Raw genomic sequence first — 15,689 nt, 5'->3', positions numbered from 1 at the left:
CGCCCGTAATCAACACAGATTCAGAGCAGAATAAAGAGTTCGATGTGGCATGCCTCCCTCACGCTTTTGTTTTCCAGCGCTCGAAAAAGCCCATCACGATTTCTCCAGCTATTCTTGAGCTCTAAAACAAAAAGGAGGAATTGGTCCACCCTCCTCCCGGCCCCCCCACACAGCACCAGATTCACGCTCTCCATCTCCCAGGCCAGAGAAGCACTGGTTGCTAGGCAATTTGCCTTCCTTCTCCAGGGTTTTTGAAGTCCATACATTATTCTCCTGGAGTAAAGTACGAGCTGACGAGCTCTCCGTGAGTCACGCACAGCAGCTCGTCTTATCCAGCATGAAACGCTATCATTTATTGTTGTTGTTTTTTTGATAATGATAATGCTAGTGTTCTTTAACAGGCCGAGGCTAAAAATACTGTTCGTATAAATTAATTCAGCCCACTGTTCCCATGCCAATGAGCCACTAGCGTACATGTCCATGCTGTTACTTAACAGAGGAATTTAAAGAAGTATGTGGTGTCAAAGCTTGTGAATTTCAAAAAATGAAAATGATGTCATCATTTATTCACCCTTATGCTGGTCAAAATCTCCGGCAGAACACAAAAGGACGGGCAACCTTCAAAAATGACCAAATCACCATAAAGTAGTTTTTAAAAGATTTTAAAAAAGACACGTCAAGTCTTTTTTTTCCACAAATGGATCAAAACTAGGGACGTGTGATATTGGGAAAGACTGACATAACGGTCAAAAGTTTGGAAACATTACTATTTTTAATGCTTTTGAAAAGAAGTATTTTATGCTCATCAAGCATACATTTATTTGATAAAAAATACAGAAAAAAATTATATTGTGAAATATTATTACAACTTAAAATAATGGTTTTCTTTATATAGCTACTTTAAAATATTTTTTAGAATCATTACTTTAGTCTTCAGTGTCACATGATCCTTCAGAAATCATTCTGATATGATGATATATTATCAGTGTTGGAATCAGTATTTTTTTTAATAACCTGTGAAACTTCTTTTGTCAATATACACGACCGTTCAAAAGTTTGGGGTCAATAATTTTTGTCTTTCTTTTTGTTGAACAACTTTAATACTTTTATTCAGCAAAGTTGTGTTAAATTGCTAAAAAGAAAGTGATAGGTAAGATTTATATTGTTAAAAATAGACTTCTATTTTGAATAAATGTTGATCTTTTTATCCATCAATGAATCCTAAAAAAAGTATCACAGGTTCCAAAAAAATTATTAAGCACACAATCGTTTCCAACATTGATAAATCATCATATTAGAATGATTTCTGAAGGATCATGTGACACTGGAATAAATTACATTATAAAGTATATTAAAATTTATAATGTAATATTTCACAATATTACGTTTTTTTCCCCTGTATTTTTGATCAGATAAATGCAGGCTTGATGAGCACTTCTTTTTTTAAAAAACATTAAAAATAGTAATATTTTCAAACTTTTGAGAAGTACTGTGTATATTATATACATTTTTTTTTTTTTTTACTATGATGTATATTCTAACATGAAAAAATGTTTTTAAAGTAATTTTCTCAAGAATACTTAAATTGCTATATTTGGAAAGACTAATAGGGTTAAATTCACCCAAAAACATGCTTTACTATGTTTTTATTGCGCAAACAAAGCACTCGCGTTGCTTCATAAAATTGAGGTTAAACCACTGGAGTCACATGGATCACTTTAATAATGTATTTCCTACTTTTCTGGACCTTGAATGTGGTAGTTGCGTAGCTGTGGAGGGACAGAAAGCTCTCGGATTTCATTAAAAAGATCTTCATTTGTGTTCTGAAGATGAATGAAAGTCTAACGGGTTTTTAACGACATGAGGGTGAGTAATTATTGACAGAATTTTCATTTTCGGGTGAACTATCCTTAAACATTCTAGAATGAATAGGTGGCTTTATAGCACAATGTTAAATTATTATACCACTTAATTTCTTCATTTTTAAATGATAAATCATTGAGATTTTATTTTGGCAGTTTGCCAGTTTCAGAGTGAAGTGTGCTCATGATCAAAATTGTGCATATATTTACTTAATTAAATCACAACCTTTACGATTAGTGATTGCATTAAGCCATATTGCATTATCGATTATATATCAATGTATTGTACAAACCCAATAAAAACCTACATTAAATGGAAAAGAACAGCCTAAATATTCTTCAAAATAGCATCTTGTGTGTTCTTCTTCAGAAGAAAAAAAGTCATACAGGTTTGTAACGAAATGAGAGCGAGTAAATGATGACAGAAATCACATTTTCAGGCGAACATTTCCTCTAACACACAAAATAATGTTCAACATTTTTACATATTGATATAAATGAAAGTTGAAAAGTTCACTTTTGAGATTAGATGAAAGGCAGGTGTCTTTTTAACTAAGTTATCAGTATCACATCCCTTTGCTAGCACTTAGCTGGATTAAGATTCCCAAGCCGGAAAGAGATGAAATATTCAAGAGGAATGTCTAATTTATAGTCATCTTAGTGAGGCTCAGTGGTCTAAATGAACGCAGAGTGTTATTATTGCTAGCTATCTATATTTCAGCAGGCTATTATTCACTAGGATGAAGCCTTCTTGTGCGGCTTCACGCCTGGAGCCTAGCCAGAACAAAGTGGTATTTTTGGAAACACTTAAACATCATCTTTTTAGCAGTAGCTTAGCAACAAGTCTTTTGAGCAGCCCCACAGATGCTGGCAGCAAAAAGCTGGCTAATAGATTCACACATAACACTTTTGGCTAGCTAAGTGTAAGCTAAGTTGCCAAGTTGTGAAATTTCTCAGGTTAAATAATGATTTACACTTAAAGGATGACGTTCTGATGTAATTAACGCAACTTGTTCAGCGTATCATTATATATGATTATTAAAACGAAGACGTCTTGAGTCAGTGGTTGATAAGAGGATAAAGAGATGCAAGAGAAGGGCAGAACCTGGTGGAAGGGATCTTTCCTCATGTTGCGGCTGGCCAAAGGTTCATCGTAGGGGAAAACTACTGAATAGTTTTTGGCGTAGGACTCATGACTTCGCTCTCGGATCCAGCGGCTGTTTTCGGTCAGGGAATGGTGGAACCGCCTAAGAGACAGACAAAGAGAGATGAAATAAGAGATGGAGAAACACACACACACACACACACACACACACACACACACACAAACACGAAACGTTCGCTGCCTTAAAAGTACCACAATGCATTGTGAAAACCAGGGAGCATCGATGCTCACTATGTTCCCTTAACGGAAGTTCTGAAGCACGAAACATAAATCACCAACGCACTACACAATGACACGTAAAATATGTTTTTTTTTAAATAGAAACCATTATTTCATTATATTTCAGCATACGCATACATCGCTAGACAGGTAATGAACAATCCAGCTAACATTTATAATGTATTTACGTAGGGCTGTAAACGATTAATCGTGATTAATCGAATCCAAAATAAAAGTTTGTGTTTACATAATATATGTGTGTGTATTGTGTATAACTATTTTGTATATATAAATACACACACATGCATGTATATATTTAAGAAAAATTTGATATTTATATATAAAATAGTTCTATTTATATATAATATAAATCATATAAAAATATATATGCATTATATAAATGCAAATATTTCTCAAATATATACATGCATGTGTGTGAATTTATATATACAAAATAATTATACACAATACACACACATATATTATGTAAACACAAACTTTTATCTTGGATTCGACCGTTTACAGCCCTATATTTACGGCTGAAATGTAGCACGTATATGTAACAGGCAATGTTCAGCTCATAGGACTTGATGTTATAATCCCTTGTAATCAGCACTTCCTAATTTTATTTGGGGAGAGGGGTAAGAACGTCATCAGGGTCTTCAGGTGGGCACCCTCCTTCACCGGTGTTTCGTTGATAGGCCCACGACACCTCCAGAGGGCTCAACGGCAACACCTGGCGCCCCAGGTGAGCCCCCTTCTGCTTTTACCCCTCTTTATTGTTCTTTGCAGCCCAATTAGGATCCTTCCTCTTTATCCAGATCCACCTGCTGCTTCGCTCTGCTGCCTCCGACAGTGATCTGATGGCTTTCCTGAAGGCCTGCCCCCGAACTCCTACCCCCTTCAGGAGCCTGGCTATGGATGTGGCCACAAAACCTCTGCAACCAACCTCTACCGGAAGTACCCGTGTATGCCAGCCTAGTTGTTTTGCCTCCAAAGCTATATCAGTGTACTTCAGTTTTTTTCGTTCATACGCTTCTCCTACTGCGGCCTCCCATGGTACAGTTAGTTCCACGATGAACAGGGACTTCTGTGAAGATGACCACAGAACAAGATCCGGCCTGAGTTTGGGGTTTAAAATCTCAGGTGGAAACTTGAGTTGTTGATCTAGGTCCACTTGCATTTTCCAGTCCCGTGCAGTGTCTAAGAGGGTGCTATTCAATCTTGCGGTTGGTTTTGCTGGGCACTGCCCTGCTCTGACGAAGGGAATAGTGGATGAGTGTCCGGATGCTGGTTGAGGGAGGGCATTGATGAAGGATCGCCTTCGTTCCAGAATGACTGCTAGTTGGCGTAGGACTTGGTTATGCCTCCAGGTGTAACGGCCTTGGGACAGACTGGTTTTGCAGCCGGTGAGGATATGTCTGAGAGTTGCTGGGGTTTGGCAGAGAGGGCATGCTGGATCATCTCCAAACCACTGGTTAAGATTCTTAGGTGTAGGAAGAACATCGTAGGTGGACCTGATGAGGAAGCTTATTTGGCTTCCATCCATCTCCCACAAATCTCTCCAAGTGAGCTTATGGTGCTCCAGGTTTTCCCAGGTAGTCCACTGGCCCTGCTTGGCTTGTGCCACTGCTTTTGCGCATCTCAATTCAATTCAATTCAATTCAAGTTTATTTGTATAGCGCTTTTCACAATACATATTGTTTCAAAGCAGCTTTACAGAAAATGCATTTCAAAAATATACATACAAAAATACAGTTAGTTAATCATAAAATTTAGGGCATCGCCGGCGTTGGGTCGTCTCTTCACAGGCGTCGAGTCGTCTCATCACAGGCGTTGGGGCATCTGAAGTCTCCATGAGATGCTGGATACATAACTGGAGCTGACGAACTCTATTTGAGTTATCTCGGGACAGGCGAGTTATTTGAGTTATCTCGGGACAGGCATCTCTCTGCTTCCTTTTGATGCCGGACCTCAGCAACTACCAACTTTCTCTTCTCTGCAGATGTTGCCTTATGCCATGTAGGTCGACTAGTCCCAAGTCCAAGCCCACCTCTTCCTTGCTGCACCTGTCCCACTATGTCTCCATGTCTGAGAGTGAATTGTGCTTGCTCTACAGCCTCAGCTGGGGTCCACTTCCTGCCAGTTGCCAGTCTGAGAGGAGCTGTTCGTATGACTGCATCTTGAGACTCAGCCAGGGTCATGCTCAGTCTCACTTTGGTGCACTTGTATTCTTCGGTGAGGCTAGAGATAGGCAATTCCAGTGCACCGTTTCCGTACAACCCGATGTTACTGAGGCAGTGCGGGAGTCCCAGCCACTTTTTGATGTAAGCACTGACTGTCCTCTCCAGCTTCTCAACTTTGGAAATAGGAACCTCGTACACTGTTAGAGGCCATATTAGGCGGGGGAGCAACCCAAACTGCAGACACCACAGTTTCAACTTTCCCGGAAGTGTAGTCTTATCAATACTGATAAGGCCTTTGATGGTTTCTTCCCTCAATTGGTCACACTGCTCTGCGTCTTTGAGACTTGCATTGTACCACCGTCCTAAGCTCTTGACAGGCTGCTCTGATACCAATGGAATGGGTGTTTCATTGATATTGAACCTCTGGTCGGTAAGCTTTCCTTTGATGATGGATATACTCCTGGATTTACTGGGCTTCAACTTCATCCTTGCCCATGTAATGTTGGAGTAAAGCTTTGCTAACAGGCGTTTGGTACAGGCGATGGTTGAGGTCAAGGTGGTCATATCGTCCATATAGGCACGAATCGGAGGTAGCCGTTGTCCATCCTGCTGACGCGCCCCTCCGACCACCCATCTAGATGCCCTGATGATCACTTCCATTGCCATTGTGAAGGCTAGAGGGGATATGGTGCACCCTGCCATGATACCCACTTCCAATGATTGCCATGATGTTGTGTATTCTGCGGTTGTTATGCAGAATTGCAAATCTTTGAAGTAGTTTCTGACCAGATTTGTGATGGTTTCAGGCACATGAAAGAAGTTGAAGGCTGCCCATATGACCGAATGGGGGACGGAACCAAAAGCATTGGCCAGGTCAAGGAATAAAACATAGTAAAGTATATACATAGGCAAAGTATTTATCATAATATATATTTAAAATACCATTACAAAGTTAAAAAGATATCAGTTCAGCTGTTTTTCATTAATACCAGTAGTGACTATGTATAATGAGGACTTATAGAGTCTTATTGAGGCGCACCCTGATACTTATTTCAATCATGACAACTCTCAAAAAAGTTTTAGTTATGTTAATGAAAATGTCAATGTTAATGTATTTGGTCTTGGCAGACTAGCTCTGCTACGCTGCTGCTGATTATTGCTTCTGCAGAGCAAGTATGGACTTGTTACTGCTAACAGATACAGACACACTGCTGTGAGCATGTAAGATACGCTGCAGCTGCTGTAAGAATAGACATATATAAATCCCGTTGCAGAGCTGGGCAGGTGGAGCAGGGGGAAGTGGAGGGTTTCATAGTAAATCTTCCTACTAGCCTACAGTTAACAGTGAACCAGACTATTTTAAATGTTGAGCAAGCAATCTCATTGGCTGCAGGAACAGCAGAGGCCAATCAGCTTGAGCCATGCGTTATTGTGATTGTTTGGAGACTGCATGTAAAGGACCAATCAACCGGAGTCCTCTAGAGCTTCATGACTGAACTTGATATTTAGTGGAAAGCATGATCTTCATGATGTTTGGTTAGCAGTTATTGAATGCCTGAATTCTTCCACTGGCGTGGAAGAAACATGATCAAGTAAACTAAAACTCAGCTTCCTGTGTCAATATAGTCTGATTTAGGGCTGCACGATTTTTAGCAATCTAATCTATTAAAAATTGCAATTGCAATAAAAAAATGCAAAAAAATAAAAAAAGTTCCAGGTTTGCTATGCTTGTTTGTTGGGCTGCACAATTTTGACTATCAAATTATTATAATAAAAATAATAGTAAAACAATAAAACAATATTCTTATTATTACTACTAAATAAAAATAAAATTTTACAGTAAAAAAAAAAAAAAAAAAAATCTAATAGACATTTTATTTTAACATTTACATTTAATCATTTATCAGACTCTTTCATCCAAAGCGACTTACAAATGAGGAGAGCAATAGAAGCAGTTAAACTAACAACAGGACAACAATATGTCAGTGCTGTGACCCTTTCCAGTTTAGTCTAATGCAGTACATGTAAATTGATGATATGTATGATTTTAAATGTGTAATATTTTAAATTACAAATGAAAAAATTGCAATACTAATATTAGTGGCTTTCTTAATGTCTCAAACATTAACCCATCAAGATTTTATTTTGGCAGGAAACCGCAGGAAGCCATTAAAGCTTCTCTATGGCTGACAACAGCTGGTTTATAAGTGCCTCTCATTACAAGTTTGGGAAGATAGTTGGCGCAAATTGTGTTCACAAACGCACGTTATAAGTGATCCAAACTCAGAGCATATGAGCTCAGCTCACATGTAAATGAAACGTAGTCATACCTCTTCTTCAGTTTTAATTTGTTTAAATGTGTTAAATGTAGTCTGAATTGTGAACGAATGACTCTTGTGAACCGGTTCCTTTAGTAAATCAGTCAAAAAAGATTCACAAATCATCGGTTTGGTTTAAGTCATGAGTTATTGGTTTGAATCGTCTAACAACTGGCTTAATTAATTGTTCTGAATATTTCTTGACTCACTGAACCATGAGTAAATTACATTCATGTTCGAATTAATGTCATGTCTGACTCAAAAGGTTGAAGCTCCCAATGGGTCCCCATTGGCAGGCCAAACACGGTACATAAAGTAGTACATACAGGAGCACTTGCTCACACTAGACGTACCTGATATCGTATCCGTACATGTCTTTCTCGGGACGCCCATGAATGATCCAGTGAGCCAGCTCTTTGCCGCATCCTCCCCCCAACATCATACCTGCCAATCAAATCACAGAGCATATGTCAATCATCATCCCGCTACATCCTTTATCATACTTCAGACAATCAGTCAAACTTGTGTACGACCCTAAGCAACAAACCGCACTGTTTAACAAAGTACCTCTCTAGAAACATTCTGACTGAGAGTTGCCAATCAATTCACCATGAGCATTACCCGGAAGAGTTGTGCTGTCAGACTGAATCAATCTTCACGAGCTCGGAGCAGACAAGAGAAGAATAATGAACAGAAGTAGAGGAATGCCAAGGAGGAATGAAGGACATTGTGAAGTGAGAGACGCATAAAAGTGGAGTGAAAGGATCTTGGAGTGTGAGAGCCGTCCTGAGAGCCCGTGGTGTCTCTCTCTAAAGGACTTTTGCTTCATTAGCTGGCTGATGACTTCATTAACATTAGCCAGCAACCACAGAGTCGCTGAGTAATGGCCACCTTGAGCTCCATGCCGTGTCACTGCTTTATCTCTCACACACACACTCCGTGTCCCTCACGCCGGACGAAGTGTTCACAGAGCTCTCATGACAAAGCAGACAGACACTAGGCTCTCTTACCAAGAACGCTCTCATACAGAAGATGCTTTTGCGTTTAAAAAGTGAAATGCTAAAGAATGAAAAGAAGCACAAGGTCTAGAAACGTGTTTTGAACCATGATTTTATTGTGTTCATACATCAGACACTTTATTGAAAGGCCCAAACTGAGCCAAAATATACAATTTAATGCAGTTGCTGATGTTTATTAGGGGGGTAAATCTGACGTTTTGTCACAATACGATATGATATCGATTCTCTTAGCCAGCATTACGATTTTTGTTAATTCCACAAAATATTCTGCGATTCTTTTAGATTCAGGGGTATGCCAATCGAGATATACATCTATATTATGTGCATATTTCACACAACCAGTTACGTTTTTATTAACTCACAAATGCGACCAAAATATATAACATGAAAATTTTGCATCCTGTATACCAAGTGGGACATCCACAACAACAAAATTATGCAAAATTCACTTTTATATTGCTTTTGAACATTTATTTGTCAGCAGTGTGCGTACACAGCCACCTTGTTGTGGTAAAAATCCAACCATTCAGTTTGTTATTATACCCATAAATCTGAAGCAGTGTCTCAAAATGAGCCGTTCAGGAATGTGCTCCAATGTGACGTCACATTGCACAGGCTCCGCCCACGACTGCTGACAGAATCTGCCCAATTAGCATAGCTCCTCCCCTAAGCGAGGCAAACACAGTCTGCCATGTTTAGCATTTAACAGCAGCATTCAAGAAATGTATTCTTATTAAAGCTTCTAAAGTTAATTCAATCAAGAGCAGGGAGTGATTTTCTGTTTCTCTTTTGATGTTTGATTCATATGAACAGCATACAGCCGTAAGCAGTGTATATTACGCTGCTGTCACTTTAATACACAGATCTAATAAACACAAACACGTGTTCTACTTGCGGTTTACAATCACAGACATAACATACTGAGTATGTTAACTTTGTGCATTAACTTTGTGTTTTTGACTAAACCTTGTGTGTATTTGACAGTTTAAGCGCAATAAGACGTGAAAGAGAAATTAGTTTAATACTCACGGGACCCGCCGTCTCACATTCTTCGGATGTGTGCGGAAAACCATATATAATATTTTTTTTTGAATAATATGGCCTTAAAATGCATGCAAATAAAAAACTTCCATGACGACGAAGAGCGTGGCCGTGATAGAGATGATAATCAAAACCAAACAGATGTTTTAGTTTTTGACAGAGTATCCGAGGCACGAGCTGCTTCTGGAAAACGGAGCGAGGATTCATTTGCATTTAAAGATACATGCACAAAAACAGCCTGTTTTTCCTTCCACTCAAAAATGGCCATTTACAACATGGTATAATAAATTATCTGTGGGGTATTTTGAGCTGAAATTTCACATATACATTCTGGGGACAACTAATACTAATATTACATCTTGTAAAAGGGGGCTTAATAGGTCTCCTTTAAATAACATCAAAATCAAGTCACACATGAGATCAAGGGCCCTATTTTAACGATCTGAAACGCAAGTATCAAACGCGAAATGCAAGTAACTTTGTGGGCGGATCTCGGCAAATCTAAAATGGGTTGGTCTGAAGTAGCTACATTACTCATAGGTGTGGTGCAACATGCAATAAACCAATCAGAGCGTCATCTCACATTCCCTTTAAGAGCCGGCGCGCTTGCTTCATGGCGGATTGCTATTATAACGACGGGTTTGCCAGGCGCACGCAACTTACATGATGGTAACGGTGATTTCTCAGTCTTCAGAATTTTGTTTCCTGGTTCTTGACGAACAACCCACTTTGTCAGATGTCCTTATATACAGATGTGTCTTGCCACTATTGATCAAACAGGTTTAATCCGTCATTACTACAAATAGCCTGAATAATTTGGGTAAATGTGTAAGCTAGATTTATGCCTATTTTTCACATCTTCATGGACACCAGAATGATTTCCCTCATGTGGTAATATTTTTCCTTGTAATTATGTATGATTTGCAAAAATGGTAACTGCTGTGTCTGTGTAGATGAGAGAAGCAAAGTGTGTGTGTTGTGCACACGGTACATTATGACCAAGCATGCGCCCTTAAAATAGCATCTGAATAACGCGCCACTGACTTTAGTCTAGGTATTTCCTGGTCTGTGGTGGAATTGTTTTCTGAAACTGCAAAATAGCACCAGCGAACGTTTGCGCCGGAACACGCCGCCTCTTTTCACTGAACCACCCCTAGAAGCGCAAGTTCATTTCCTAATTTACCGACGTGCGTCTGTGGAGGGAAAAGTCCGCTGTGCGTCGGGTGCAAAATAGGAATGATACATTCCTATGATACATTCCATATTACATTCCGCCGTACAAAGTCACTTGCGCTTATGACATGACAACAGTCAAGAATGTAATGTGTCAAATCTAGTGCAAATCCTCATTAGCAAACAACAAAAATTAGGTACTCCAGTTGTAGAAAAATGCAAGAATATGTGTCAAACAGTCCATAGCTGGTGTGTGTGAGCCTACAGATGTCCTTGATGAAGGGTGCAGCACCACGACCTTCCCCAACGACTGCAGCGGCTCAACAACCATTTACTCTTTGGTCAGTGGTTCACTACAGCTGAACTATTGGGGCCGGGATAAGAGTTAAGCTTTGCATGAGTTAGTGCTACCATGTGAATAGACTTTCCCATATATCTTTTTCTCTCAGGACACACACACGAACACACACATCAGTTCTCTTTCTTCATCAAAGCACCAACCGAATCACTAGCAGTATTTCTGCAAATGTCAGGGGAGATGAGAAAGAAAACAAGGGGGAATAAAATGAAAGCGAGAAGGAGGTTGAGAGAGAGAGAAACTTCAGAGTGCTATACGAGACATGCGGATCACATCAATGTGTGTGTAGGTGCATGAAAGTACATGGTTCTGTTCCAAAACCTAAAGAGAGTTGCCCTGCCGTTTACTGCCAACATAGGCAGCGGCCTTCTAAGACTGCATCCTAAAGGCCCCGATACACTTCAAGCGAAATTGAAGAATGAATGCATGTGACGTAATTTCGAACAAAATGTGGCCAAAAGGAAGGTTTTTCACAGCTTCCAGTGGGAACTTTTCAGGAAAACTTCGCTTAAACATCTTCAGAATGCCATTGGTCCATGGCAGTGATGTAATAGGTAGGTGTGGCTCTGGGGCTCCGCCTTCTTTGACTTATAAATCTTTCCAGGTTTATTTGTTCACTCAGTCCGATGGTCAGACGGGGATACATTTTTTCTCACCGCTGTCATTTTTGTTGTGTTATTGAGAGAAAAGCGCACAGCATATATTTACATATTCCTCTAAACGCCGCTCTCAGCAACAAGGGCAGCGTCAGGATGTTTGCAAACAGTGCACAGCTATTTACAAACCTCTTTTTACCCCTGAACGAAGAGCAAAACAGAACTTTGCCTCAAGTCTATTGGGGTCTTAACAGTGGAACCTCATGAGGGAACCGAATCGAATCGCTCTACATAGGCAACAACTCAAATGAAGCCCACAGCAAAGCTCAACTCACAACTGATTCCAAAAGCCTTTGATGTTAACATGTTGCTAAGCTAGAAACCAATTCATTTTTCATTACACTGAACTATTTTTAGTCAGTACTTGTTCTTCTATTAATTAAATAATAAACATTTCTCTCTCTTTTTTGACCATCTTGAGGGATTTTCCCACCACTAATCTTGCTGTAATGTATTATGGGATTGCCTTCTCCCCAAAGATACTGCTAAAGGGACCGTTTACACGTAAAACTATTTATGAGTTTTGCCTGTTCAATTATACAACAATGGCATTTTGGGGGCCTGAAAACAGATTTTACAAAGTGACATCGCCACCTACTGGCCTGGCATGAACAATACAGTGATTTTAGTTGTTTTCACAGATCTGTGTGAACGGGATTGTTTTGACAACTTTGTAGTCTGTATCCGAAAAACGCAAAGGAATCTTTTTGCCCATTTTTAGTACGTCTTTGTTGTGTAAACGTGCCCTTAATGTGAAAGTGAACGTATCTTAGTACTTTTTGCCTACTTTTTTTTTTTTTTGCACGTTTCTATGGTATACTGTAAAACGATATGCATTTCACAAGTTTTAAATGCTTTTATTTGCAAAAACATTCAATATATTCAAAGAGTCAATATTTACAGTGTTGAGCACTCTTCTTTATAAACTTCTGCAATTTGCTCTTGCATACTAGATATCAGTTTCTGGGCCAAATCCTGACTGATGGTTTCCATTCTTGCCTAATTAGGGCTCGGAGTTGATCACAGTTTGTGGACTTCTGCTTGTCCACTCGCCTTTTGAGAATTGACCACAGGTTTTCTATGGGATTAAACCCCAGGGAGTTGCCAGGCCACGGATCCAAAATTTCAATGTAATAACCTCCGAGCCACTTCATGATCACCTTTGCCTTGTGACATGGTGTCCCATCATGCTGGAAAATGCACGGATCATTACCAAATTGCTCCTGGATCGTTGGGAGAAGTTGCTCTTGCAGTAAATCTTTAATTATGGCAGTGTTTTTGGGCAAAATTGAGAGAGAGCCCACTTCCTTGGATGAAAAGCAACTCCACACGAGGATGGTCTCGGGATGCTTCACGGTTGGCACGACACAGGACTCATGGTAGAGTTCACCTTTTCTTCTCCGGACAATAGATTTTTCCGATTTCCCAAACAGTCAGAAGGGGCTTCATCAGAGAAGATAACTCTGCTGTCTAATCCTTCCTGCAGAATTTCAGTCTGTCCTTGATGTTTTTCTTGGAGAGAAGTGGCTTATGCAGCCCTTCTTGACACCAGGCCGTTGTCCAAGTCTTGGCCTCACTGTGTGTGCAGAAGCATCACACACACCTGCTGCCAATATAGAGCAGCTCTGCATCCGTAGCGGATTCCTCGGGAGGAGACGTCCTGGCACTTGGAGACTCGGGGACGTCCCGAAGCACCTCTCTCCTTGAAGTCCTTGATGATCTGGTAAATAGTCAGGTACAATACCTAACAGCAATTTCTTTGCATGTGAGGCCATTTTGATGCAAAGCCATGATGGTTGCACGTCTTTCTTGAAAGGTAAACATTGCTAACACAAGAACGCACTGATAGGAAGCACTTCTTTACTTCTTTTACAGCAATCAGTCCGCTCTTATAATCCAGTCAGAATGATAGAGTGATTTCACCTGAATAGTACTTATTCATACTTTCCCATGTGCTGATGATAAAATTAGTAAAATGATGTTACTTGGTAATTTTGTGCCAGGGCCAAAAAAAACAGTGAAATTTGGGTTTTTAAATGAAAGTTTGGCAATTTTTGCAATTATTTAAAATGCTTCTGATCACCCTACACAATCAACAGCACAACTGAAGCAGCAAACACAACTTATGTCTCTGCCAGAACTTTTGCCCATGACTATAGGGAACCGTGATTGAGAGTACAGGAGGTGATGTCAGATACACCCATGACATTCACAACTCCTCTCCTGTGGCCTCATGGGATAGTAAAGTGTCCACTGTATGTGCACTTCAGAATTAAAGGATAATTCCGGTATTTAACACCTTGAGTCTATATTGTAGTTTGTTTTGGATGAACAAGAGTGGTGGACAACATTTTTTTGACAATGGTTCCTCTCTCGAGTTTTTGACTATAAAAGAATTGGCCATGAACCCATTTAACATTGGAGTCAATGGCCATGTCCGAAAATGACATTAAAACAACCTTTAACATTAGTTTTCAAAACTGTGCAACTCACCGAGTGATTAGTGATGTTAGTTGATGTTCCAGAAACAAAAAGTGTTGCGAAATACAGTTTCTGTCGTGTTTTATTCGTCATTTTGTAAAATCCCATTGAATTCTGTTGAAGGACTGAGTGCTCGTTAATATAAATGCTCTAACGGAAACGGAAAGAGGGCTGTTTACATTTGGTCGATGTAGTCTTTTTGCTCGCTTCCGTTTCTCATAAGGTGTAATGGAAATTTTACTTTTAGATGGGTACAACTTTTATTAACGATGAAGATTAATTTTTACTCATAAGCATTTAAAGGAATATAATCAAAAGCACATTATTAAAGATATAAAACTAAGTTTTTTATAAATGTATAAGTTAGAACAGGCTTGAAGGAACAAAATGTTCACTGGGTCATGTGAGGGCTGACAATATGTGTACTCCAAATGACTTTTTGTACTCCAAGTGTGAAAAATATGTGCGCAGCTTTGATCGAACTAAAGATAGACAAGATGTGTGAAAAAGAGCAGCAGCTAAGAACAGGAAACTTTTGCAGACATGACGTTGCTCAGACCAGTTAGAATTTGGGTTGGACATGAGATAATGAGCTAAGACATCTCCCTTTAAGGTAACAAAGGATTTTTTACACAGGGTGTGTTAGGGTATATAACCTTGGCGAAAGGGACTAGCCTTCGCCTTCTCATGTCAGATGCTCTCTGCGTGAGAATGCCATGGACCTTCTCATATCAGACGCTGTCTGTGTGGGAACGTCTTATTTCTTGCAAGAAATAAAATACTTTGTTAAATCTTTTGAGAATCGACTTTGTCTCCTTCATCCAGGTTTTAATATTGATAATTTCCACAACAAAGGCTAGCGAGCAGAGCTCTTTACCGCAGTTTTTGACCGCACAAATTCTAACCATATTGAAAGACGTGACCACTGACCAGTGCAATATGAAGTTGAACTCGACTGTGACCGTGAGTGTCCCGCGAGACATAAACATCGGTTATCGCCATCAAGTGGTCGGGAGTGTGCTAACGCTTCAGATTCAAATATTGAGCGGAAGTTACACGGTTGTGAAGTGTCTGAAAAAATAGTTCCACTATAGCAAAATAAACGGATTGGAATCATATATTGCGACGATATATTATTTATAATCATCAACGAACACCACTAACCACTCGGTGAGTTTAACAGTTTTGTAAACTAACATTATTGGCTGTTT

General features: G+C 39.6%; 1 protein-coding gene across 1 annotated transcript in view; it reads right to left on the bottom strand.

The window, feature by feature from the left end:
• The window catches only part of sardh (sarcosine dehydrogenase), a 65,812-nt gene that overhangs the window by 28,979 nt on the left and 21,144 nt on the right, over positions 1 to 15,689 (bottom strand). The window contains 2 exon segments of the mRNA XM_079599343.1: positions 2,968 to 3,109; positions 8,104 to 8,194. Of these exon segments, the coding sequence (XP_079455469.1) occupies positions 2,968 to 3,109; positions 8,104 to 8,194 (233 nt within the window).

The sequence above is a fragment of the Phoxinus phoxinus genome, assembly GCF_949152265.1.
Source record: "Phoxinus phoxinus genome assembly, chromosome: 23".
NCBI classification, from domain to species: Eukaryota; Metazoa; Chordata; class Actinopteri; order Cypriniformes; family Leuciscidae; genus Phoxinus; species Phoxinus phoxinus.
Note: the sequence above shows the minus strand (reverse complement) of the source record. Positions and strands in the feature narration are given on the sequence as shown.